A 24,770-nucleotide genomic window follows, 5' to 3' on the forward strand; every position below is an offset into this window, starting at 1 on the left:
AAAGACTGGAGTGTATTACATCACAAAACACTTCATTTTACTGTATCAGCTGACACAGAAAGGATGACCTTCAAGTGAGCCCATGTTCAAACAGTATTGCTGTAAAGCCTCTTCAGCAGAGTATTCTGATATTAATCTTGTTTTATTTTATGCAGTAAAACTTCAACCTTTGTAAATGTGACACAAAAGTAAAGACCAGGTAAGACTTGTACTCTCCTGCACCTGGACAATATGTAGATTGCCAATTCCAAAATTCAGTTCTCCACACAAAAACCCAAGAACAATCCTAAGTAAGTTCAGGAACTGCAGAGAGTTGCAGGTTGCCAGGGATTTACAGCTGCTCTTGACACTGCAGACCAACAAGGCAGTACAAAAGCCAGTTGGCTACAGCCAGGGATGACAACACCAGTCATGGCAATGCCAGCTCCTCCCACAATCTCTGCAGTTTCTTCTGTGAGGATTGTACTACCTCTTATGCAATAGAGGTACAAAACACTGCTAAACAGAAAAAAACTAAAATAAAATCTACATATACCCAAAGTAAAAAAAAAAAAAAATCTCTACAAAATAACTCATACTATTTTGCTTTTTCTAGAGAAAGCCTCTTCTCCCATGTTATCAGTAGTAAAGTTGTGCTGTGTCACTACACCTTTGTAAAATCTTTTATGCAGGTCATCTGTTTCATCAGTTTTTAAGAAATGTACGTGCCAAAAAATGTGATCCTTGTTGCGATTACCAATCTATAAAGTACAGACAAATCAGTCATGTACCATCTGCAAAATCTCGATTTTGCAGAAATTACAGAACTCCGTAAATTAAATACCAACAGCAAATATAAGGTCAATATGTTTCCCCTTCAATTAGCAACAATATCCTGAACCAGCTTAATACATGAAAGAACTTGGAAAGCAGAAACACATCACAAATTGCAGTTCCTGCATAATTTTCAAGATTTACACCTACACTTCACAGATTACAGCACAAGTTTGTTAATATTTTCCTATCAGCTGCTGCACTCAGTAACTTATACTGAAGGATCTTATGTTTGCTGGTCTCTTCAGTGATTTAGTTGGTATTGTGTACATCCCTTATACACACAGCTAAAACCAAGCTCTAAAACAAGAAGACCAGCCTGTAAACTTCAAGAAAGTAGTGCTGGACTAAGTGCACATTTTCCTATCCTCCTTAGCAGTGTGTAATTGCTAACAAAAATTACATGTTTATACAGCTCCTTAATGAGCATTTCAAACTCAATTTTGCCAAAGTTGGCAGACTGATCAACCCTCCTTGCGTTCCAAAGGAAGAGTCTGTAACATTTTGTTATTCTTTTCACTAACACCACCCAGTACTTACTGCACACAAGATAAGCCTTACAAGCATTTTACTACAGCAAGTCAGGAAACACCCTCAGGTAACAAGTCTGCAATACACGTTCAGCTACCACACACTCACAATCAGGTTTCTGTCTTTTAGAAACTGATTTACTAGCCCTGATACTGCTTGGGGCTCTAAAACCTATAGTAAGAAGTCATGGGAATGACCACAATGGTTAGTTTGTGGCCAGAAATTAACAGACTCTCTCCTCAGATTTTATTTATTCTGGAGTGTTCCTATAGCTTTCTATCCTTCTAAAAATTATCCAGCAGAGACGCAATGAAATTTTACCTAGATTTGGAACACAGTACTGAAATACTGCTTTAATGGAATTTTTATCTCCTAAAAAGCACTAAAAATAATAAAGGGTATAAAAATAATCATTAAATAATCATTCAGCAACAAGTCTGGAAAGAAATTATTAGAAAGAATTAACCATCTGCAGCCTTTTCAGTAACACTATACAGCACTGGCAGCACAAGTTCTCCCAGTTACATACACCCACAAAATTATGATTAACAAGAAATCTAATTTTAAGGATTTTACAGAACACACAGAATAACAATTGCTGTTGCAGTGTTACTGAATTCAGACATTTATTTCACATTAATTTCGATAAATCTTGGTATTTTGCTCAGTTCCTCAGGTGTGAACCTTAAGTCCAGTCTATGATACTTTATCTTGGCTGTTAACAGTTTCAGGAGTGATTTGCAAGAAATCTCTCTAGTTCTGAGTGGCCTAGCAGCATCACAGTTTCTCTCAGAACAATGAGATGAAAAGCCCATTCAGACCAGGCAAAGGTACTTTCCCACAACTACAAGGCAAGCTAGCAACAACAAACTTCAGTGACCACAGAATTGACTTTCTTTTTAGGATACACTTCTATGGCTCTTGGTCTTTGGCTGGGAAAAAAAAACCCTGAGGGTTCAATATATTTTACTGAAGTCATCCTCTAAGAATTCAAGGCCTATCCTCTTTCCTCAGTCAATACATATGCTCCAGGCTTGTTTATCCTCCCTGAAACTACAGAATACTGCTCACATGGGCACTCAGCTTTCAGACACACACACACACAAAAGATGAGATCACTCTTTAAACTGGCTAAGCCTTGGTTTTTCCTTTGACAAATTGGCACTTATTATCAATGCATTTGAACTCCTTTAAAGTCTCTGTATCTGCTTGCTTTTCATGAATGCTCTTCCTAATAATTTTCAGAAAGAAAATTGAAGGTCTAATATCAGATTCTCCCAACATTTCATTACTCATTCTCTCACTCTCTCCCCCCAAAGAACCTAAAGTTTAGTAGTAGGCAGAAGCAGTGTAATCACACATATCCTAGAGAATAGCTATAGCAACCCCCACTTCCAAAAGCAGAATTGTCAGTCTTTATGTCTTCAACCCTTCTTTATAAAGACCTGAAATAAACTTTCAACAATACAACATTCCTAAGGCACAGAGATTACATACGCCTCATGAAGTTTAGCCAAAAGCCATCAAAATTAAAGCAACATTTTATACAATTAAAAGGGATACAGTAGTCCAAATACCTACCTGTATGACTGTTGAAGTGTGCAAAATTAGCAAAATTTGCTGTAGCAGTTGACTGAGGAGGAGCAGCAGCAAAGATATCTGAGCCAAGGTCACTGAGGAGGTCAAATTGTTTCTTTTCTTGTTGCTGCTGTCCTTGAGATCGAACTACAACAGGAGACTACAAACAAGATTTCAATTAGCTAGTACAAAAAGGTGATATTTTACCAAACTGATATTTACAAAATATTAGAAGGCTAGACTAAGCTTATTTCTTTAACAAGACATTTATTCCTGAAGTTTAAGATGCTGAATGTAGCACACACCCTCCTCCTACAGTATGAGGAAGACTATTTATGCTCCTACTCTGGCTCTTAAAGGAACTCTGCTGCAGATTTACATGGTTTAATAGCACCCAGAAGACTAAAGTAGCAATATATTATTAGCAACTTCAGATTTTGTATTTGAATCTGTAAACACTGTACAAATACAAGCAACAAAACTTAATTTTACAACATAGAAAATAGTTATTCACCATATTATGAAAAAATCATTAGAATCCAGTGTAAGGATAGAAAAATTGAAGAATTTAATAGCAGGGCTTGAAGTTGCAACTTTCTACTGTTTGAGTTAAAAGAGGTCCATTCAAGAGTTGCCTGTATCTTGATGGCAGTTTTCAAACAAACTGTCTTCCCTCCAAAAGTCTAAGTACACAGTGTTGTTTGACTTTACATTACAACATACAGATGTCCCCTGAAAGCCAATTAAGACAGTTTCAGAATGCATAGGAAGCCATAATAAATGACACGCTTTCATCCACATATTCACTACTAATCTCAGTTAACAACACCAATCATTTTCTTATTTTCAAAGAGAAAATGCAAAAATGAAAACATAACACATTAAGTCCAAACTTTAGAGGTATTTATGAAAAAGACAATTAATTAATCCTATCACAATGGAAAACTTTATTTACTGAAAATAACCACTAAAAAATCAATTTGGTCAATAGAAACAAACTTCATTTAGTACCTGATCTGCAAACATGCATATACTTCAGTAAAATATGACATACAGTGATCACATTAGTTCCTACAGATCACAGCAGCTGTTACTGCAAGAATTTCTGTGCCACGGGAAGAGTAACAAGGAACTGCAGAACAGCTCTGTGCTGCTCAGCAGTCATCACTCACTTGGCTAGGTGTGCCCTTGTTTAAGTGCAGTGCGGGTGCAGCTTCTCCCAAGAGAGATTTGAGCGGCTTCACCTCAGGTGTGCTGCTTGTACTACTGGCAGAAGAGCCCGATATGGATGCATGGACTGATGCCACTACCTTTGCTTGCTCTGGAGGAACATACCTACATGCAAGAAGAGCAATGGTTTTTACAAGTTTCACATGAGAAATTCTTGAGTCTGAAGTTGACAACTGGTAGATCTCAGCTTAGCTCCTGAAACCCTGATCCTGGAATGGACTGTATCAGCAGTTTGCAAAGTACCCATTCTTTAAATATGAGAGAGATTTTTTTTTAATGGACTAGAATTTAAAGTCATCAATACTTTCAGCACTTATTCAATACAAAACATGCCTTTCCCATACTAATAAATCAGATGGGAAATAACAGTTTGCAAAACTGTTACTTTACACTGTTGTTGATATCCTCTTAAGCCGTTTCTATTCCATCAATATGAACATTGAGAAACTTTTTTCGTTTGTCTTCTCTGCTTCCTGTAGGAGCTCTAAAGTTCAGAAATCATTTCACTTTACAGAGCTGTGTAATCTAGTCTGAAGAGCACACTCAAAGAAGGGAAATAACACTCAAAATGAGAGCAAACAGTCCATCTTCCTTCTCCTCATAGGGGCAATCTTTATAATAGCAAAGGTATCTTACCATCTTTTCTTTTCATATTTTTCCTGTAGAAATTCCTTTACTTTCTGTGGATCCCTGAAGTCTGGAATTGCTGATGATCTATCATCAAATAGGCCTAGCCAAATCTGTTTGCACACCTTAATAAAAAAACCACAACAACACAGATTAATCAGAGAAAATACCTTAGTTCAGAACCCATTTATATTTACTATTGTTAATACATTAAACCATTAAAATGTGTGGCTGCATAATTTATATTCCAGACTGAGCTGCTGTAACAACTGACTGGTGCACCATGCACCTGTCGAAATACCTAAAGTTGAGTGTCACAGCAGGGCAAGCAGATCCCTACATCCAATTTCACCATTCAACACTCCTTTTACAGAGTATTTGTAGAATGTGCTCATGAAATGCAAAGCACCTGATTTCTACTTGCAATCTTTAAGATTCTTCTCCTTCACCTAATTCTACACATTCCCTTATTGTACTTCAGGGCTTAAAACTGTTTCAACAGATTCCATATGCCTTAAGCCTCAGATTTTAAAGGATCCAAGTTTCAGTATTTATACTTTTAATTACTATTTGAGTACAAGAACTGTTTGTCCAACAGCCTTTGTTACCATGATGCAGTTTCTACAATACCATATACATTTGAGTGATGGTATGAGATAAGGGGTAAAAATACTCTTGCTCCAATTTAATTTTCTAATTGTAGTTATGAGTGAGCAAAAGTTTAATCACTTGCAAAATTCTCAGCATGTTCAAGCTTCAATTCCTGAGCAAAACAAGACGAAAGGTGTTTTCAAAACTAAACAAGGCATAGGAGTTTTAACTTGAAATGTTTTAAGCCCTTCAGACTATTCTGCAAGTAACCTGAATATTCACCCAAACAATAACAGCAAACATTAGCTGCCCTCAAAAATCCCAGTGCCCTTTTAGAACAGGTTTCTTCCAGAGAAGCAGTCAAAAAAGCTTTGTTTTCGTGATACATACCTTTTCTTCCCACACCCTTTCTGAAATCGCCCTGACCATCCCTCCTACTTGCCAACTACAAACACACCCTCTGTCTCTGCAAGTGTCAGGTTTTCAACATTTTCCCCAGTGACCTTCAGACTCTAACAACCAAGAGCAGCAAACCTGATTGCTCTGAAATTTAGCAAGTTGAGGGAGAAGCTGTGATACCCCCACTTCAGCATCTTCCCCAAGCTACTTGGCAAACGTGATAAATCTTATAGGTCATTTCAAAGATTGCTCAGCATTAGAGAAATTAGGCAGGCATCCTAACTACATATTTCATATTTGATGTTTCAGTTCTAAATAGTCCAATTGCATATTCAACACCTAACAGTCGTTATTACCAACATTATCATCATCATCTACTGGATAGCAACAAACAACAACGGGAAGCAGATCTAATGATCAAAAGATATTTTTAAATGTGTACTTATATAGCTAATTTAGAGCTAAGATCAGTAGTTACTATCTCAAACTCAGCAATTCTGCATTCCTTCTGCAATTGCACTCCACAACAGGGTCAAGTTTAATGCACTGATTTGAGTTCTCAAAATTAAACAGTCACTTACAGTATTGTAATAGATAAAATAAAACTTAATATATTTGTTTAATACATCTTTATACAAAATTAAAAGACAAACAGTCAAAAAAGTCACAAGTCTGTTCTAAAGTAAAAGCTAATATCAAGAATCACTGTTTTAACAGTATCAATCTTTCACAACTTTTTGGCAACAAAACATATAAAGTCAGAATATTTATGTATGTAGCTTTAAACTTGCAGTGAATAGCCTGAAGTGAGCCAGCAGTAGTATTTCCATACTTAGATTTGTGAGTATAACTATACAAGCAGCAGTCATATGATTGCTAGGAGGAAGACAAGTTCTGCTTGTGGCTATTTACAGAATCTCTAGCAGCAGGAGTTGGTGGTGTTCAAATCTACACAGTCCCTTCCCAACCCCAACTTCAATACTGGAAAGAATATCAGGAAACACTGAAGAAAAGAAAAATTGTGCTTAATTTCAGACAAGCAGAAAGACAAATGCTACAACAGTCCCTACTTGATTCTGCTCCCAGCACTGTAACGCTTGGGGCTCTACCATGATAATCAGTTTGCATCCATGCTGAGATGTGCTGGCAAATGACAGAGGAGGGCCTCTTCCCCACCCATACCAGACCATCTATTTACTTCTTCTCCTGCCACCCAAAACAAGTCAGATCAAAGAAACTCATCACAATTACCATGTCACTGCTACCATTGAAACCTGGAGGAGATCAACTCACAGCAACAAACCACAACCCAGTTTTTCATGTTTCTCCCTCCCAGTTTTCTGCTTCATCTTCCTCCTGAAGTGCCTGAGCATTTGGAGTGAGGGGGGAAGAAAACAAAACAAAAAACCCTCAAAACAAACAAACGAGAACTCCCAACAACAAACAATCCAAACCAAAAAGCCACCACAGCTCCGTGTCAATGTCTCAGGCCATCATGACCACTAGAGGCAATTTCTGTGAGGACTCAGAAAACAAGGTGCTGTGTGACTTCAGATCATTACCAGCTACAGAGCCATAGTAGATACAGTTCTATGAATATGCAAACAGGAACGGAGGAGGACTGTGCTGAACAAACACCTGTTCGTTTAAAATGATGCAAGCGTCTTAAAGGCATCGGCTCTTCCCACTGCACTGCAATTTTTGCAAACCTTCACAAAACAGGCTTCCAAAAGTGTTTCCTGGAGCAACTAATTCCTTCTGAATACCTAACCACAAAAGGAAGTAACAAATGAAATATGCCTCAAGTCACTACTGTAATTAATTTAAACAAACTGCCAGGTACTCTGTGTTCTTCTGTTCCTGGTAGCACAGAGAACAGTTTTACTAAATGGGCAACCAATTTTACTACCAGTTTCACTAATGGACAACCACTAAGACAAAGAACCTACTTAGTCACACACACACTTCAAGACATTCTCATTGTACCAGAGTCCGACTGCAGGAGCTGTACAAATGCAGTGGAAAATATTTACCACACCAAATGCAAATTAAATTTCACCCAGGTTTCTTAACCTAAAGAGTTATCACAGGAAGTACAATTTCTTAAAAGTTCTTAAAATGGACAAGTCTTAAACCAAAACCAGACACCCACGATAGATAAGAGCAGTTTGGATTAGTGGGAATGATGGAAAGAGACTGTAAGATTGTAAGTGGGTGTACAACATGACTGGAATACGAAGGGTAAATCACATCCTCATAAGGGCATTTCAGACCATGCTTATGCTAAAAAAAGGCTGTTTTGTCTTCCTACTACACTTGATGATCTTAAAGGTTTTTTCCAACCTACACAACTCTGACTTAAGTCCTTTAGAAAGCCAGATTTTATGAAGTTTTACAACCACATCAGAAACCATGGAAAGGCACATATTTCCGTCTGAAGTAGCACACAATGCTTTGAACATCAGCAGCCATTCCAAGCAGGCATTCAGAGCCCAATAAAGGGCCCGTTGTCTTCCCTTGTTTGCTGGTGACCTGTGTGCTCTGTCTAGCTATACTTCTGCTACCACCATCTGACTTGACAGGGATCCACAACACTGCATTGATTATGCTTCAAGTGAACCACAAAACAATTTTCAGCCATCTAAAAACACAAATGGCACAGAGTTGTGCAATAACACAGGATGAAATGAAAATTGACAAATTTAAAAAATACTGGTATCAGAGACAGAATTCACATCATGTAATTGTGTTTTCTTGAAGTAGTTATCTGTACATAGTTATTTTAAAGTATGTCACCAACAGTCTTGAATCTTGTGCAAAGAAGGAAGTTTGCTGTGAGAAATTTTTATTTTTGCTTTATTTTTATTGACCAGGTCATCACATTTTTTGTTTCAAAGCTATTCAAAAGTTATTCTTGTGACAAATATCAGGGAAACTTATGCCATACAACTCGCTTATTATGGTGGGGGAAGATCACTCAGCATTTATACCTTTGGTACCCAGATTACTCCCCACTAATTCACCATCTGATTGGACAGATACCAAAAGATTCACTACAACAACAACAACCAAAAAAAAATAGCACAACTATAGAAAGATCAGACTGGCAACTTCAGTTGCCAACACTTCATCATAAGCTTCAGTGCTATTCTGTCTGGCCCAACAGCTGCCCAGGCAGGCCACCTGGAACAGCACAGCTACTCCCACAGTTATTCAGCACAGCTATCCACAGCATGTGCTGACTCTTGCAGGACACGGGAGCAGGGAGTAACTCCAAAAAGGCACTAAAGGAAGTGTAAACCTGCACAATCCCAAGCCTTAAGCAAGCAGTTACTCTACTAAACACACTTTTCTTCTTATTTAACACAAATTCACTACCTGAAAAAAAAAAATCCAAGGAAGTAATTGTTCTCAATTTTTCGCAATTTTGAAAATGCATGTTTTGAGAAATTTGAATTTGATATCCCAAGGAGCTTGTATTTCAAACCACCCCTCTAACAGCTCCCTATACAAATCACACTTGCAGAACTCATTCAGAAAATGCTGCTGCTGAAGTTGTATGACACATCTTCAGCCCCATTTTAACAGAATTACTCATTCCTTTGCTTTTACAGATAATATATGAACCATCATCCCAACTAACCACACAATTACACAACACTACTATTAAGGTATTGGGCCTAAAAATTCCACGGCTTTCTGAAATCCTTCTACATTGCACCATCTCCTTGGGAATACTCTGGTTCAGCCATTTAATATTAATATTGTTCTTTCTGCAACAGCAGCACCAATAAGCCTGTGCTCGAAAGCTCTGTTTATTTGCTGAAAGCTTTGCTGTACTCCTCCTTTTGATAACCACAGCTCTATCAAACAAAATGCTCTGCTTAGAGAAGAGCCTGACAAGCTGGAGCCAAGAGTAAACATTCAAGTTATGTGGAAGCCCCTAGAAACAGTGGAACATATCCAACAATCCATAATCATTGTCCACTGTCCCTGAAAAGTATAATTAGTCCATGTCCCACTGGTTCACCAACAGAGCAGGGGAAAAAAAAGGAGAGCATTGAAGTCAGAATGACTAAGCGTATGCAGCATTTGAAAGTCTACTTTTGTTGGTTGAAGGCTTGACAGAAGCAATACTTTGAAGTTTTGCCCCTACTACACTCTGGGGGCTGCAAAAAAATCAAGAGAAAGCACAGTTTTACCTCATCAGATAACAATAAGTAGATTAGAAGATTCAGCAGTTGTCTTCATGGAATTTAAAAGTTCATGAGAATCCCTTCACAACTGCTTTGGGAAGGATAGTACCTGTCCTCTGCCAACAAGCTCCAGTCCTGCAAGGGATGTCATTAGACACTTGGCAACCAGATACTGGGACGTGCAGAATTAGATCAGCAAGTACAGCATGAAGTAAAGAGGGAAAGAGAATCACAACCAGCATCAACCTACTCACCCTGACCTAGATAAAAACCCTGGAGGTAGCAAGGCAGAAACTGTGACTTTCTGTAACTTAAATATATCATTAAAAGGAGAAAATGGGCCAAGTGCATATTGTATGTTATAATAAAGCCTTTACCTATATTTCTCTTCATACCATTGGTTTCCCCGAATCTGCACTCCACAGCTATTCCATCTGAGGGAAAACTGTTTTTCCCAGAGTAATTATATTTACCATACATTAGGTTTTCCATACATTATTTACATTTGTAGTCCTACACTTTGAGAAATTACCTTTGTTTTCAGCTTTGACAGAAAGCAACAAAGAACACATCCCATTCAGTGCATATCTGGCACACCACAAAGTTAATCAGAAAGGTTACTGGTTTAAAATCCAGCCTCCAGTAACATTTCATGCTTTCAGGAGTTCCAAGAAGGGTTCAAAGACTAAAAAAAAACATACATGTACCTGTTTTCCACAGAAGTTTAGCTTTTGTTTCACTTTATATTTGTTCACATGTTTTGGGGTTTGTTTTTTCATGTCTGTTTTTAGAGTTGGGCAAGTAGGAAAGAACAGGCCCACTAAAAAACTTCTAATTAAGAAAAGAATCAGCACTATCCATTAAATTTTGCAGAAACACTGAGAATCTGAGACTTCAGTTATTTCTATTCCAATGCTATGTATTTCAACTACCACATAAAGCTTTGCCATGTGATAACTATTTCACTGATAGATATCTCCAGTGTGTGGGGAAAGGCGGATGTAGGAGAGACAAAGGCCTTCTGCTTACACAACACATTGAGCCACCACACTCCAGAAACTCCTGTTAGCACAGTTGTGCTAGTCAGGAAGAAGAAAAATTCAGTCAGGCCAGCAAAGTTAAGCTCTTGCTCATTAAGCCTCCTGCTCTTGTGTGTGGTGAAGGCAGCAAGGCAAGGAAAAGCTCTCACAGAACACATCCTTGTGTTGACAGAAGCTGCACTTCAAACCTAGGAAAAAGCACACTACTTGACCTACAACACTTCTGGACACCCAGACACACCACTGCATAGGAAGATTACACGTGTCAGTCTAGTCTAAAAGCTCTAACAAGATAATACCTTTCAGAAGGCTGGTAAATGCCAAATTAGATTTCTTCTTCTCCCCATCCCTGCCAATAAAATATCCTCAGTTATGCACCAAACATAATGCTGGCAGTGCAAAGAACTTCACATTACCACACAACAAAACTATGTTCCAAAACATAACACCCTACAGGAACAAAGATTTCAAAACAGTTTCTTCATGTAAGCAAGTTAAAGCTTTGTTTAGTAATCCTGCACTTCTGATGTCAATATTATTCATTAATCTCTGTAGGTTAAAGGAATTTTATACTGCCAGAGTACTAATTTCAAAGGCTGTTTGGGTCCAGAAGTTATAGTGGTTTCATAAGCAGAGTGAAGCCAGTAAATCCAGCTAACAAAGCCATTGTTCTACACACAATCAGCTCCTGTATCTCTGTATCGTATTAGCAGAACCAGCAATGTACTCCAAGGACACCTGACTGCACAGCTCACGCTGTCAGCACTCATCAGCTCCAGCTCAGGATGGCTCCTTCCACTCCAGGGTTTCCAGGCCACATTCCACAGTAAAGGAGATTCTAGGGAAGCACTCTGGTCTGGACTAACACCAGCTCTGAACCAGACTCAGACTACTGCCAGTTCTGCAAGAGTGCAGGAAACGGGGACTTGCACAGGTGCTACTGAGAGTCAGGAAAATTGGCACCAAACCAAAATTCAGCACTATTAAAATAACTCCCAGCAGCTGAGCATACCCTCATGTATTCTACTCATTACCTCGGGTAAACATGGTCTTTGCTGCAGAGTAGCACAGATTTTCTAAATCCAAGACCATCAAGATCTTTTTCTTCAACCACACACAGATTAGAACGGGTTATTTGGAAAGGTTATAAAATACCTGTCATTTTTCAAATGGGTAGGAGAAAAATTAACTCTGTAACTGGTTTGCCTCATAATACTATTCTTCTGAATAAATATTCACAGCTATAATGGCAACAGAAGATTAGCACCACCTCCACTTTCTTCAAACAGCAAGTTCACTTCCTACTACCACTGCACAACTGAATCAGAGGCCAAATCAGCGCTAGCATCATTTGAGGATGAGTACTCAAACAGACATCTCCATATCACTCTTTCCTCGTTATTCCTAACGAGCAAATGTGAAAATACCTCACACTGCTCTTTATGAAAACAGCAAGGAGACGAAAAAGCCTACCAGTGAGTCAGAACTGCCTTTATCCTTCAAAAAGACTTCAGAAGGCACTTGAGGAATGCCAGCTGGAAGATGCCTCCATTCTTGCTGCAGTCACCTAAACCCAACATTAGCAAAACTGGAGACTTGTCAGTTGTTTATACCTTCAGATGAGGAAGCAACACCAAAATATAGGTGCCTTTTAACACAGTATAAGGATTTAAAACTCTGTTTGAAGCAGTAAAAACTCATTTAAAATAATGTTCAAGCTACCTGTGCCAGAAAGACATTTCTTAGAATGGGTATATATGGGGAAGAAGATGGTGTTTCACCTAAGCAAGAGCTGCTCTGAATAATCTCTTCCTGAAGCAGTTGCTTTGCAGAAGCCTTTCAGTAACTGGATGTTTTACCCATGTGTGCCACAAAGAGGGTCATTTACAACAACTGGGGAAAAGTTGGTATTTTAAATATTATGAAGCGTTTTGGGTTTTTTTCTTTGTTTGGTTTGAGTGGTTGGGTTTTTTTAGAGGACTTCAACCTCATCCAATAAACTGACCTTGCAAATACCCTTTGAAGGAGAGTGGAAAACTACTTCCTCTAAGAATAACTCAGCACCTTAACTACTTTATCTCAGGGATGTTTTCTTGCTATTTTACTTTGTATTCAGAACAAGATCTCTATTGTACAACCATAATCTACTCATCTGGAAGCAAGAAAGGTTATCAGAGAGGCCCTGCCCATGTTACAGAAAGACTAAAACAACAGAGCTGGAATGAAAGTATTTTAGAAGTTACAGAAAAATGGAAGTTAAACATGATAGATTGCCAAAAGAGTTGAGCTTCATTTTATAGGTACCGCTGTGGAATAGTTTTAATTGTTGATATTACAACATGGGACAATTCCATGTTTGAGAAGTCTTATTTTGGGCAATTTTCTTTCTTCATATACACACAAGAGCCTCCTACACTGAACGTAAGCTAAGCAAAAAAAAACATTTTTTGTGAGGTGAGACGAATTTCCTCTGTCCAACACATTATCTTATCTGCAGATAAGTATTCCAAAGTACAACACCAACAAGAGAAAGCAAAATGCCCATTTAACTACTGCAATATGAAGTACAACAACATGTTTAACTTTTAAACTTCTAACAGTGTTTAAAAAAACAATCATTTCTGTTTAATATTTGAGCCCTCCTTAAAGGTACCATTGGCACTTACAAGTGTCTATGCAATTCTATTTAAGAATTAAAGCAATAATCAACAACCTAAAACTAAACTCAAAAGGACATCTTTATTTATGAGGCAGCTCATTTAAATCATTGCAATTCTCTAATTAGAGTACTACAAATGCAAAGACCTCTGCTTTTGAAACAGAGTAGCACTGCAGAGTGAATTTTTTTAATGTCAATAATAAATTATGTATCAACTAAATCATTATGATTAGCAGACTAGTTATGGCTATAATGAGAAGGACAACCACACTAATCAGTTGAGAAGGAATCACTTCAGGTTCCAGACCAGTGAAAACAAACTCATAGCACTCTAGACATAGCAAGTATAGTAAAAAGTGAAAATAAAACAAATGCAGGGAGGGAGCTGCAAACACGTTTTCCTTTACACTTTGTGAAGCTTAAAGCAAAGCTGAAGTTTACAATCTAATCTTAGGGAAAGAGCCTCCAACACACTATGTGAATCCACAGAAGATTCTTTATTAAATTTCCCTATCCAAAAAGTCAGTAACACTGACTTTTATACTGACTAATATATGCTCTATACATATACACACACATATGCAATGCTCTACAGTTTTAAAAAACCCAACCAACCTAAGCCATCAACATTACTTTATAAAGTCTGGGAGAGTTCAGGCCTTGTTCTAGCTATGTCTAGAGTAATTGGCCACTATCAGTCATTTCAACAATAACACATGTTTACCAGGGCAGGAAAAGAAATTACTACTTCTGTTTTCATTCTTCAACCTGACAGTTATGAACGGACCAACTTTAAGAAAGTTAAGTATCAGCATTTTACTGAATGATGGGATTTATCCCCACAAAGCTTCACAAAAGCACACTAATAAAACACATTCTAGCCTACAATCAATAGTTCTACTAAACAGGGTACAGATGCAATCACTGTGAAGCAGAACCTTATCTAGTTTGAACAGAGGCAAAATCTGCCTCTAAAATCCTCAAGGCTACAGCATGTTATTAAAACACAAACTTCGCCCTCAAACTGAAGTCAGCAATAGCAACATCCAGGGCTTAGCAGCTCAGTGTATTCCCACAGAGTCCATCCAACATTTACCTCAGATTTTTTCTTCTATTAAAAGGAACAAAAAGTCAGTATGCTAGAACTTCTCCTCTTCAAAGCTGCCACAAACTACTCACTAGATAACAATTTCTCCCTTACCTTCCTCTGTCCAAGAACACTCAATATGGATATACTTTAATACACATATGCAAGTATATGTATATACTTTTATTAAGCATTTAAATTATTTTTATTAATTATAAATTATTTATTGTTAGTAGTATTATATTAAGTATTAAAACTACTAGAAGACTTTCTGACACCAAGTGTGAAGAAATACAGCTACAAGGTGTATTTTTGTATTTATTTTTGGCAGAGTACACTCTTTAGGAAATACTGCTGCACCCAGTTTCAAGTTCTGAGCATACAGGAAAAAAAAAAAAAAAGTAGCTGCAACTGCAGTCAGTTTCAAGTTCTGAGCATACAGGGAAAAAAAATAAAAGGTAGCTGCATATTGCCTTATGCAAAATCAAAAGAAAACCCAATTCAGAAATACTGATCATGTGAGTCTGGATTGTGTGGGTTGGGCAATAACATTATGATGATCAGCTACCCAATGAAACAAGCTCTCCAGAAGCCTCATTTCAAACGATGTTGGCTTCAAAAGACTTCTGTCTAGCTTTTGCCAAAAAAAAAAATCTAAACAAAAAACCCTAAGTTTTCTTTAAGTGGTGTTTTCAACTTTAATACTAAAGTGCCAAACCCACTTTATTCTCCAAATAATACTTACTTCATTTCCATGTTTCTGCAGAAATTCTATTTCCTGTTGCGTGAACGTAGTCATTGAAATCGACTTCACTCTGTGGGGTGGATTCAAGCCCCTCCTGAAAGAAGAAAGAGGTATTCAGCATTTGGGAAATTTGCCATCATACAATCACGTTTAATGCTACAGCTACAAGTCAGTTTTAAAATCAGGAGCCATCTCTGTAAAGCACACTCATTCTTGGTAATGCCATACAACTCTTCTCAAAGTAACACTCAGTATACAAAGCCGAATAATAGAACTTCAGGGGAGACCAATATTCACAATCGCTCATGCAAAGTCACTCAGACACTTTCTATGCAAATTTAAGAAAAAAAAAATTATACCTTTTTTTTTTTTCAAATCATAATCTGCTTCACCTTTGCCTCTACCTTTTGTCTCTCACTCTTGGGTTTCCTGGTTGTAGTTTCCTTTCCCTCCAACTCCTTCCTCACTTTGATCTCTCATTACAACTTCTACACAGTAACTAGATCTCTTCAAGCTAAACTGCCCAGCTCAGTATTTTTGTCTTCCTTTAACCTACATTTCCTGTTTCCTCACAGCATCTTTTTATAGTTTACTTTTTGCCCCTGCACTGACAGAGGCTTACTCCTCTTCCTGAACCCTTCAGAAGTAATTGCAATAAAAGCAAAAAGGCACTGGTTTTAGCAGGCTCTCAAATGAGAGATACCATTGCTAATGCCACAGCCCCAAACGTGAGCAGCTCTGCCTGAAGCCCAGATTGGCAGCACTCTCACATGCACGCCGGGCTGCCGCAGCAGGGCCAGCGGAACACCGGGCATTTGTGCTGCCGCAGCCTGACACCGTCAAACCCAGCTCAGTCACAGCCGGCGAGCACAGAGAGAAAACACGCTGAGCAACAGCAGCAGGGAACAAAAAGCTTTCTTCGCTTTCCAGCTCCTTCGTTAAATACATGCTAGCTACTGCTTTTGCCCACAACTGCTTTCGATCAAACCCAAGCTGTGCTTTGCCCAATGGATGCAAGAACATCCCATCCTGTGTGTGCCAAGCACTGGAGACACTCACCCAGGGGCCAGTTTAACACTCAGGTTAATCAGGCCTGGATTTCTGAAATACCATCTTAAAAAACAATTCATAAACATTAACCATGAGATAGCAAAGCACACCAAAAGCTTTCCAGGGATGCAATACAGGCCTAACAAATCTCTAAGAAAATCAACTGATAGCTGTACTGTTTGTATTTATCCCTACACTTTTAATTCTAAATTTGGTTCAGATTGCTTTTAAGAATTAAAAAAAACCAACACTAGCATCTAATTTAGGACAGCCAGCAGTTTTCTTCAAACTCCATGATTATCCCAAGAACATTAGCTATAAATTAAATTGTTATACATCAGAACACCCTATGACAAAAATCTGATACTCCAAATATTAACATTATATTCATTAGGAGAGCCAGCAGTTTTCTCCAAACTCCATGATTATCCCAAGAACATTAGCTATAAATTAAATTGTTATCCATCAGAACACCCTATGACAAAAATCTGATATTCCAAATATTAACATTATATTCAGCTTTGGCAGAAAAATTTTAGCACTTCAAGTTTTCCAAGTAAGTCTGATGGGAAAAATACTACTATGCATTTTGTTTGGAAATTCATCTTCACACCCAAATTCAAGTGTACCTGTAAGACAATTCTGGTCCTGTGTTAAGGAACTCCACATTTTTAATCAGAAGTTGAATAGGTTAGAACACTAAGCAGTAACATTTTAGCCTAAGTTTCATCAGACAAATTCTAAGTTCTCAAACAAATTTGAGATCATCACTGTTTGAAACACTTGGATAAACAATTAATTGTATTTTGCAAAGAAATGCAGGCATTTTGAATACTTAAAAGCAGAAGTCATTTACAAACCTACAGGCACATAAAATTAGTTTTACAGAATACCATTTGCTTCAGCAAACTTTTGAAATCAGAGCAGCTGACATCAGACTCCACAGTTCAGCACCTTAACAAGGCAGAAGTTTCACTGAAGTTGGTGAGATTGGTTTTACGGTAGTTAATTAAACTATCTTCTCTCAAAATATTTAAATTTCTTGGTAAATTAAAGTTGCTAATTTAACATCTTTCATCTAGCTGTATCATCTACACAAACTACATTTATTAAAATACTACAACATTATCTAAGTTTTTTAAAGTAAGTACTCATTTTAAGATGATATAATTTAAAACAAACCTGTAGGAGTTCTATGCAGTTAAAACTCATTGTTTCAGAGCTGGTGCTAGGATTAGGTTTTGCTTATTTTTGGCTTTTAAAAGAAACACCTTCTCGGTCTGTGCATGCAAGTAATTACATTTCATAAATGGCACTTTTAGCATCACATATTGAGTGACAGCATAGAAACAAATTTGGCATCCACGTGGCATTTCACACAGATCTGCTCCATCAAATGTTACATGACAATTACTGTCCCTTGCTTTTACAGTAAGTATAAAAGCAGTTCTGTCTGTCTTAGTCTGTTCAGTTTACTCTCCTCCTAGTAATTACAACAGCAGCACAGTTAGGTAGTTGTAAACTATTTAATGGCTATTTAAAAGCGAGAGCTATTCACTAACACATTCACATGTTTCCCAGCACAGGTAGTGTATCCCAACTTTCCCACTAGCTCCTGCTGGAAATTCCTTTTTGCAGTAAGTACAGTTTAAGTGCTCTGTTGTACCTTCGTTTCCAATTTCAAGGCACTGCACAAGTTCTTTAAGACTTACCTACTCCACACTGCTCTACCAGGGCTCTTCAGAGCATTTACAGCAGCAAACACTGACATCCTCAGTACCTTCAGCTCTGTTAAGCAGCAATATTAAACATGGTAGAGGCCTAGATAAGACTTGGTTAAATCTCACCAGGGACTTCCTCCATGCCTCTCTCTCCAGTGAAGAGTTCAGACATATAAGGTTTCCTGGTATACACACTATATCCACGTGGGATAAGAGGAATTCACATTTCTCTTACACCATCCTGCTAAAAGAAGGAAGACATCCTCCTCTAAAGATCCGATCACCACACAGAGGTGTCAGATGTCTGGCAGGATGAAAGAGAGCATGGCACCAAGTCAGTAGTTCAGGAGTATTGGAAATTCCGAACAAAACTTTAACAGCCATCATCTAAAGTAAACTATAAAGCTGCAATACTGTACATTCAAGTATTTATGTCCATTGAATATGGCAAAGGATGCAGGGAACCTATGTAAAGCTTCCTCTTATGCTAAAGCAGTCTAAGAAGTCAGCCCGGAACAAGGAATTCAAGACAAGAAGCTGCACACAAACACAGCCCAAGCATTGTTTTCCTTAGAGAAATTACTTTGATTTTACCATTAGAACAACAAACTCTATTTTTTTATGATTTCTAACTAACACCCATGAATTGCCCGGAATTTCCCTAAAACAGAGCAGTTGTGCAATTTTTGAAACAGGATTCAAGGACCAACCCTTCCTTACCTTACAGAAACTATTTAATGACTCAAATGATTCACAAACACCTCATCTACATATGGGGGAAGCTTTCTGGGAGACAGCCAAGTACAATTATCCCTTATGAGGAATTAACAAACCTCCTTTTTCGTAGGAAAAATGTTTCTCTCCTCGTATTTGACAAGTGTTTCACACAGTTCTAATGCTTTACAGTGCTCCCTATTTAACAGGGGACAGAATGGATTACAGTCCCTTAGTGCAAATTATCCATGCCTAAATTTAAATTGACCCTGAACAAGTATTTGCAACCTGCCCCTGTGCAGCAGTACCAGTTACTCCCTTCCCTACAACAGGGCTCCTGGGGAAGGCAGCAACCAAACGCTACCTCAGCACTTCAACCACACTGCAGCTCTCTCCTCCCAAGAGGCCCTGGGGAAGGATGACAGAGTAAGACAATTCCTGCCATCTGCACTTATCCAGCACACCAGAGCTAGAACATCCCACACAGAGATCCCACTCATCACTGCCAACTTCTTCACGCTCAGCAACGATTATTTCTGTGGAAGAGCACTGTGACCAGAGATTGCAGCCCGGAGAGTCTCCTCCACTGACCCTCACTGAGTCACAGCTTAGCGTAGGGGCAGCTTCAGAGAATATGAGACCTCTGTTCTCCAGAGGGCATTGTTAAACTGGTGCTCCCGCAAACAAAGGAAGCTTTAAGGCCACTGACACAGGATTCTGCAGTCTGGCAGTTGAAACATTAAACATTCAAAACACAGTCAACAAGCAGTGGATATTTGTTTCTAACATAATTTAGCGGCAAATTACAGTTGAACTTGTGATTGTTGGCAGAGCAGCCGACTGCAAAGGCTGGGGCTGGGAGGGGAGAAAAATGTGAAGAGTGAGCTCTGGCAGAACAGAGGGTCCCTTTCGTGGGAGGAATGGTGGGCAGACGGCTGCTCAACACTGCTAACGTCCCCTGGATCAGATTTTAACACCATTTCAAACCTAAGCCTGCAAAATCTGATCCCCTAAAATTCAGGAAGTTAATGAGGCAAGTCAAATACCAAGCCATCACAGAGCACCCCACACACCCAGATGTCCAGAAAACAAGCACCAGAAAACCCAGTATCACAGCATTCATTATTATTTCTGTGCTACTGTAATTAGCAAAAAGGAATATAAGCAGCACTGGCCATTCCTGATACTTGTAGACCTCCCTGGAGACCCTCCACCATCTCACAAGCTCATTTATTTTTAATAGCAGACGACTCATACACACATTTTGAAGCAGAGTTAAGGTTAATTTAGGCTTTTTCTTAAAAAATAACCAGACATTCTTTCTGAACTGCACAGTGTTCACTTGGAATAGACACATTTCCTTTGCTCTCCGGCCTTGCAACTGAAAACAAGAAATATAGTAACACAGAAAATATCCTTAAAATACATATATATATACACACAGAGAGACCCAGAACACATGGAGTCATTTTCCAAACATGCTCCAAAGGAAAAAAAAAGACTGAAAAGTCATGCTAACTCAATCACCTTCACTCTAGCACTGTTTATGTAGACTATTTTAATTTTTGCTAAACTTATTCTAGGGATAGAACAATAACTTATCACCCCTGCACAGAGATGTTACAGTTTGTTACTATTCTATCAGTGACCAAATACTTCTGTCTGGCTGATACAGAAGTCCCCTACCCATGAAAATTTTAAATTTAAAATTGCAACTAGGAGCATTACAAGCAGCCAGAAGAAGGCCAACAGTTGTAAAAATTAGCATAAAAGGGCTTTAGCATTTCTCAAAGTACCTATTATGTTCTAAACATTCCTTGTTGCTGAACAAGAGACTTCCTAAGTAAGTTGGAAGGCAGTTAAGAGGGCAGTGAGAAAAAGGATAGGAGTGCCTGAATTATCACATCAGCAGATACAAAAAGGAGTCAAGATTAAAAATATATATATATAATAGAAAACACGTGCAAGCAGACTGTTAAATATTTTCCGTTGGTGAACTGAAAAACATTTTCTTTTTATCAAAGTTGGGAGCGGGCTGACTGTGAGTGCTACAGAAGTACTTGAAAGCAGAGATGCACAGACAGCTGAGATACAAGGCAGAGAGGCATTTGATAAGACAAAGGGAAGGATGTCACTGTCAGCAGGCCACATGGGAGCATCCAGGAAAACAATAGTCATAGCTACCAACACAACCCTTTGAATCAAAGGACTTCTGTCAAACCAAAATAATCTCCCTGCCAACATTTCCCAAGATGCAGGTTTGCTGTAATAAGGAGAAATCTTCCTGTAGTGTATGACTGTAATCTTGACCTGAGCACACTGCTCTGCCAGAGCACCTCCTCCTGCTCTCAGGCAGGAAGTGTGTATAATTCCAGATATCCTAGATTCTTGTACAACCCCAAAAAGCTGAGTTACCTTGTGTAATGCTAGCACACTTTTTTTGCCCACATGAAGAATTGAAACACAGGGGACTAGTGGAACTATTTTAAGAGGAAGCTGATTCACACCACTGTGCATGAACTTTCTGCTACATGCACCATTTTGCACAGCAAAACTTCTGCTCTGGTGAGCCTGATCTGAGCCAGTCACTTAAACCCCACGTACTATGGAAAAAAACCTCCTGTCATCCACACTTCTGACTTGACAAGACTCACCTTCAGCACTAAGTCAGAAACAGAATCTTTTTAGCAAAGCCACTAGTTCTGTCACTGTTTTTAGCAGCATATGAAAAAGCTAGACACGCTGTTTTGGGAAACTAGTAGAGGGAATAGTAGGTTTTTAAAGCTAAATCTAGTAATACATAACATCATTCTTTTGATACACATGAAATACTTAAAGGAAATTCAGGATGGATGCAGAATTAAGATTTTGGATGTGACTAGACAGTCCTTGCCAGGACAATGAATAAACAGTTCAGAAAACTAGTAAAAAAAGTTATACTACACTTTAAAAGAGTTTAGAGTTAACTGTTTCTAGAATAACATGCTTATTTAAGATGATACTGATGTCTTTTAATTGAGAAACCTTTCTGAAGGAGACTTTTTAATCTACTAGTATTTTAATCTTGCACTGGGCACTTCATACTTGAAAAAACTAGTCTACTTGACTCCAAGAATGCTTCCTGTACCAGATTAGAAAAAAAAAAATTAAACCAAGGAGCAATGCAAGTCATTCACATAGCATATAAACAAGATAAAGTACTAAGATTATTACAATCTTACAGTAAAGCAAGTGCTATGAGGCAGAACACAAACAGCCAATAAGAACTACAAAAGCAGCAGTACTTTTATATTTGCCACTATGTTGTTTGTTCCCAAGTCGTTTCCCTACACCATGAAATTCTACAGGGACAAGCATTTGGAAATAAACAAGTTGTTTGAAGAACTGTTCTGACAGAGTGTTAAAAATAAGTTTCTAGTTATGAAACAGACATGACCTACACCGAGTCTCATCACTAACAAATAAACATGCCACTGGCTAGGTCATGAGGTGTTAACCAATGCATATGATCCTGCACACACAACTTATGGAAGTTTTTCTAAGTTGACATGAAAGAACGAGTCCAAATTGATTTTAGAGGGAAACTTCAAGTCCTCTTAATAGTCATTTACTCCAGCTGTAAATGTGTTACTAGCTGTAAGAACCAAACGTTCTGGTTGCTTTTTTGCAGCGAGACAAAAACACTGCACATTTACAATGAAAAAAACATTTGCATTTCATTGGAATACCAAGACATTAACCATGTTTTTGTAGATAGTCTTCCTCCTTTAAGCATGGTAACATCCAAATGATGGCCAACACCAAGTGGCAGCTGTCCCCTGCTTATGAGCTGCTTCACTGCCTGTACATGCTTTTGGTTGCTGTAAATTGGACTATGTTAGCAGTCCATACCTCCCAGCCAACAGATAAAAGGAACAGACTCTCCTGAACCCACGCTAAGCATCTCAGCAGCATTCACAATATACTTGTCTATTAAGGTTAAGAAGCCTGAAAAATAAAGACAAACACTCTCATGGTACAGCTTTACCACACTTTCAGTTTAACCCAGTAAGAACATGTGCAACCATTAAATAAGCTCAGTGCAGTAGCTTAAAATAGCTTCACATGCCAGCACAAATAACAGTTTCCTAAGAGAGCAAACAATAGCCAGAGCTGGCTGATGGAGTGGCATGTTTGTGTAAAAAACTAGTCTCTTTTCAATTTCACAACCTAAATGTATTTTCTGTATTTGCATCAAGTCTGCTCAGAAGCCTACATAGAGTAGAAGAACTCCAAGTCTAATTAGCTGTCTATTAGTATAAAAGACAGTTTGTTCCATGTAAATTCAGCAAAGAACTAATATATTTGCTTTGCATTTCAACATAATTACCAACTCTGTTCTAGAACACAAGACCTTACTTGGAAGGGCTGTTTGGGGAAGTAAGGGGACAGAAATTAGTTCAGGCTCCTGAATGCCTTTTAGAAACACCAATCTGTATCCTCTGACATACTATTTATTACTTCTTTGGTTACTCTGATTCTGCTCCATTCCATTAGCACAATGCTACAGAATCTTGTAAAAGCAAACATACAGCTAAGGAGACGGCAGCACTGAAGACAGCAGGGTCTTTCTCCCAAATTATGTATATGTGACTGAAATTCACAACTGAATGACCTCAACTCTTAGTTTCATACACACTATCTCTGGGAAGGATGGGTGGAAAAGGGAGGAGTAGTGGGAAGGCCCATACAGGAATGAGGAACAGGAAAAATGCAATCACTTTATCAGCGCCAATCCCTTTCCAAGGTTTATATATGTAGGTTGTAGGAAATAGTCGATGTAAAGTCAGAAAACCCCAACCAGCTTCTACTTTTCTGATCAAGTCTCTTAAACCATTGGGCCTGGAGTTTATAGACTGAGACAGAGCTTAAAGGGTTGTCTTACAAACTACCACCAAGCAGAACTCGATGCACATAAAGCTATGCTGGTGGTTTAACTTAACGTTTAAGTACCATCTGCAAACGCATTCACGACAGGGTTCGTATCCCCGCATCTTCAAGGCTGTCATGACAGCGAACTGCTACGCCACGTGCCCCTTCCCTTTCCACAAGTATTGTCGTACGCTTGCTTGATTAAGCACCCCTCCAACACGTCCGTGGGGTGGTGGCGCTCGGGCTGCCCGCGCTCCCCGTGTGCCAGAGAAGCCTCCCCAGGATCATCTCCGGGCCGCGGGGCTGCCGTGCGCCCCAGCGCCGCACACCCTGCCGGCGGCGGCCACCTCCGCACCGGGGGCTCCGACGGGGATTTCCAGCGAACGCGCTCGGGAAAGCCTCCCGACGGCCTCCCTCCCTTCCCCGAGAGAGCCCCCTGCCCGCTGCCCTCCGACGTGGCCAAGCCGGCAACAGGAAGGGCGAGCGCAGGGGGAGCGGCGGCGCTGCGAGACCCGCGGCGGGGCTGCACCGCCCGGCCGCCGCCGCCCTGCGGACGCGTGCCCCGGCGGCCGGGGGCGGAGGTCACCGCTGCCGGGGGAATGGAGCCGGCGGTCCTCTCCCGCACTCACTCACAGGATGCCGGAGCAGGAGGTGCAAACGAAGCTGCCCACGGTCATGTCGGTGTAGGTGGGGCCCCGCTGGTCGCAGTCGAAGCACTTGCGGTTGGGCGGGAGGCTGCTCATCTCCCGCAGCAGCTTCAGGTGCTTCTCCTCCTGCTTCCGCTTGGCGCTCGCGGCCATGGCCCCGCCGGCGAGGGACGGCCCGGCACGGCGCCGGGCCCCGCTCACACCCCGGCGGCGGCGGCGCTCCGGGGCTCG

The 24,770-nt window shown here is 39.4% G+C and overlaps 1 protein-coding gene across 6 annotated transcripts in view; it reads right to left on the reverse strand.

The window, feature by feature from the left end:
• The window catches only part of AGFG1 (ArfGAP with FG repeats 1), a 35,690-nt gene extending 10,926 nt beyond the window's left edge, over positions 1 to 24,764 (reverse strand). For 5 of the 6 annotated variants that reach the window (XM_041414442.1, XM_041414440.1, XM_041414439.1 and 2 more), the window contains exons 1-5: positions 24,526 to 24,764; positions 15,497 to 15,590; positions 4,789 to 4,904; positions 4,095 to 4,257; positions 2,926 to 3,082 (exon numbers count right to left, since the gene is read on the reverse strand). In XM_041414442.1, the coding sequence (XP_041270376.1) occupies positions 2,926 to 3,082; positions 4,095 to 4,257; positions 4,789 to 4,904; positions 15,497 to 15,590; positions 24,526 to 24,692 (697 nt within the window). In that variant the 5' untranslated portion in view covers positions 24,693 to 24,764. Of the gene's footprint in view, positions 1 to 2,925; positions 3,083 to 4,094; positions 4,258 to 4,788; positions 4,905 to 15,496; positions 15,591 to 24,521 lie in introns of all 6 variants that reach the window. The other variant, XM_041414441.1, reaches the window with a different exon arrangement.
• Positions 24,765 to 24,770: the final 6 nt, after the last annotated feature.

This window comes from Onychostruthus taczanowskii, unplaced genomic scaffold (assembly GCF_017590055.1).
Source record: "Onychostruthus taczanowskii isolate IOZ18803 unplaced genomic scaffold, ASM1759005v1 scaffold45, whole genome shotgun sequence".
In the NCBI taxonomy this organism is placed as follows: domain Eukaryota; kingdom Metazoa; phylum Chordata; class Aves; order Passeriformes; family Passeridae; genus Onychostruthus; species Onychostruthus taczanowskii.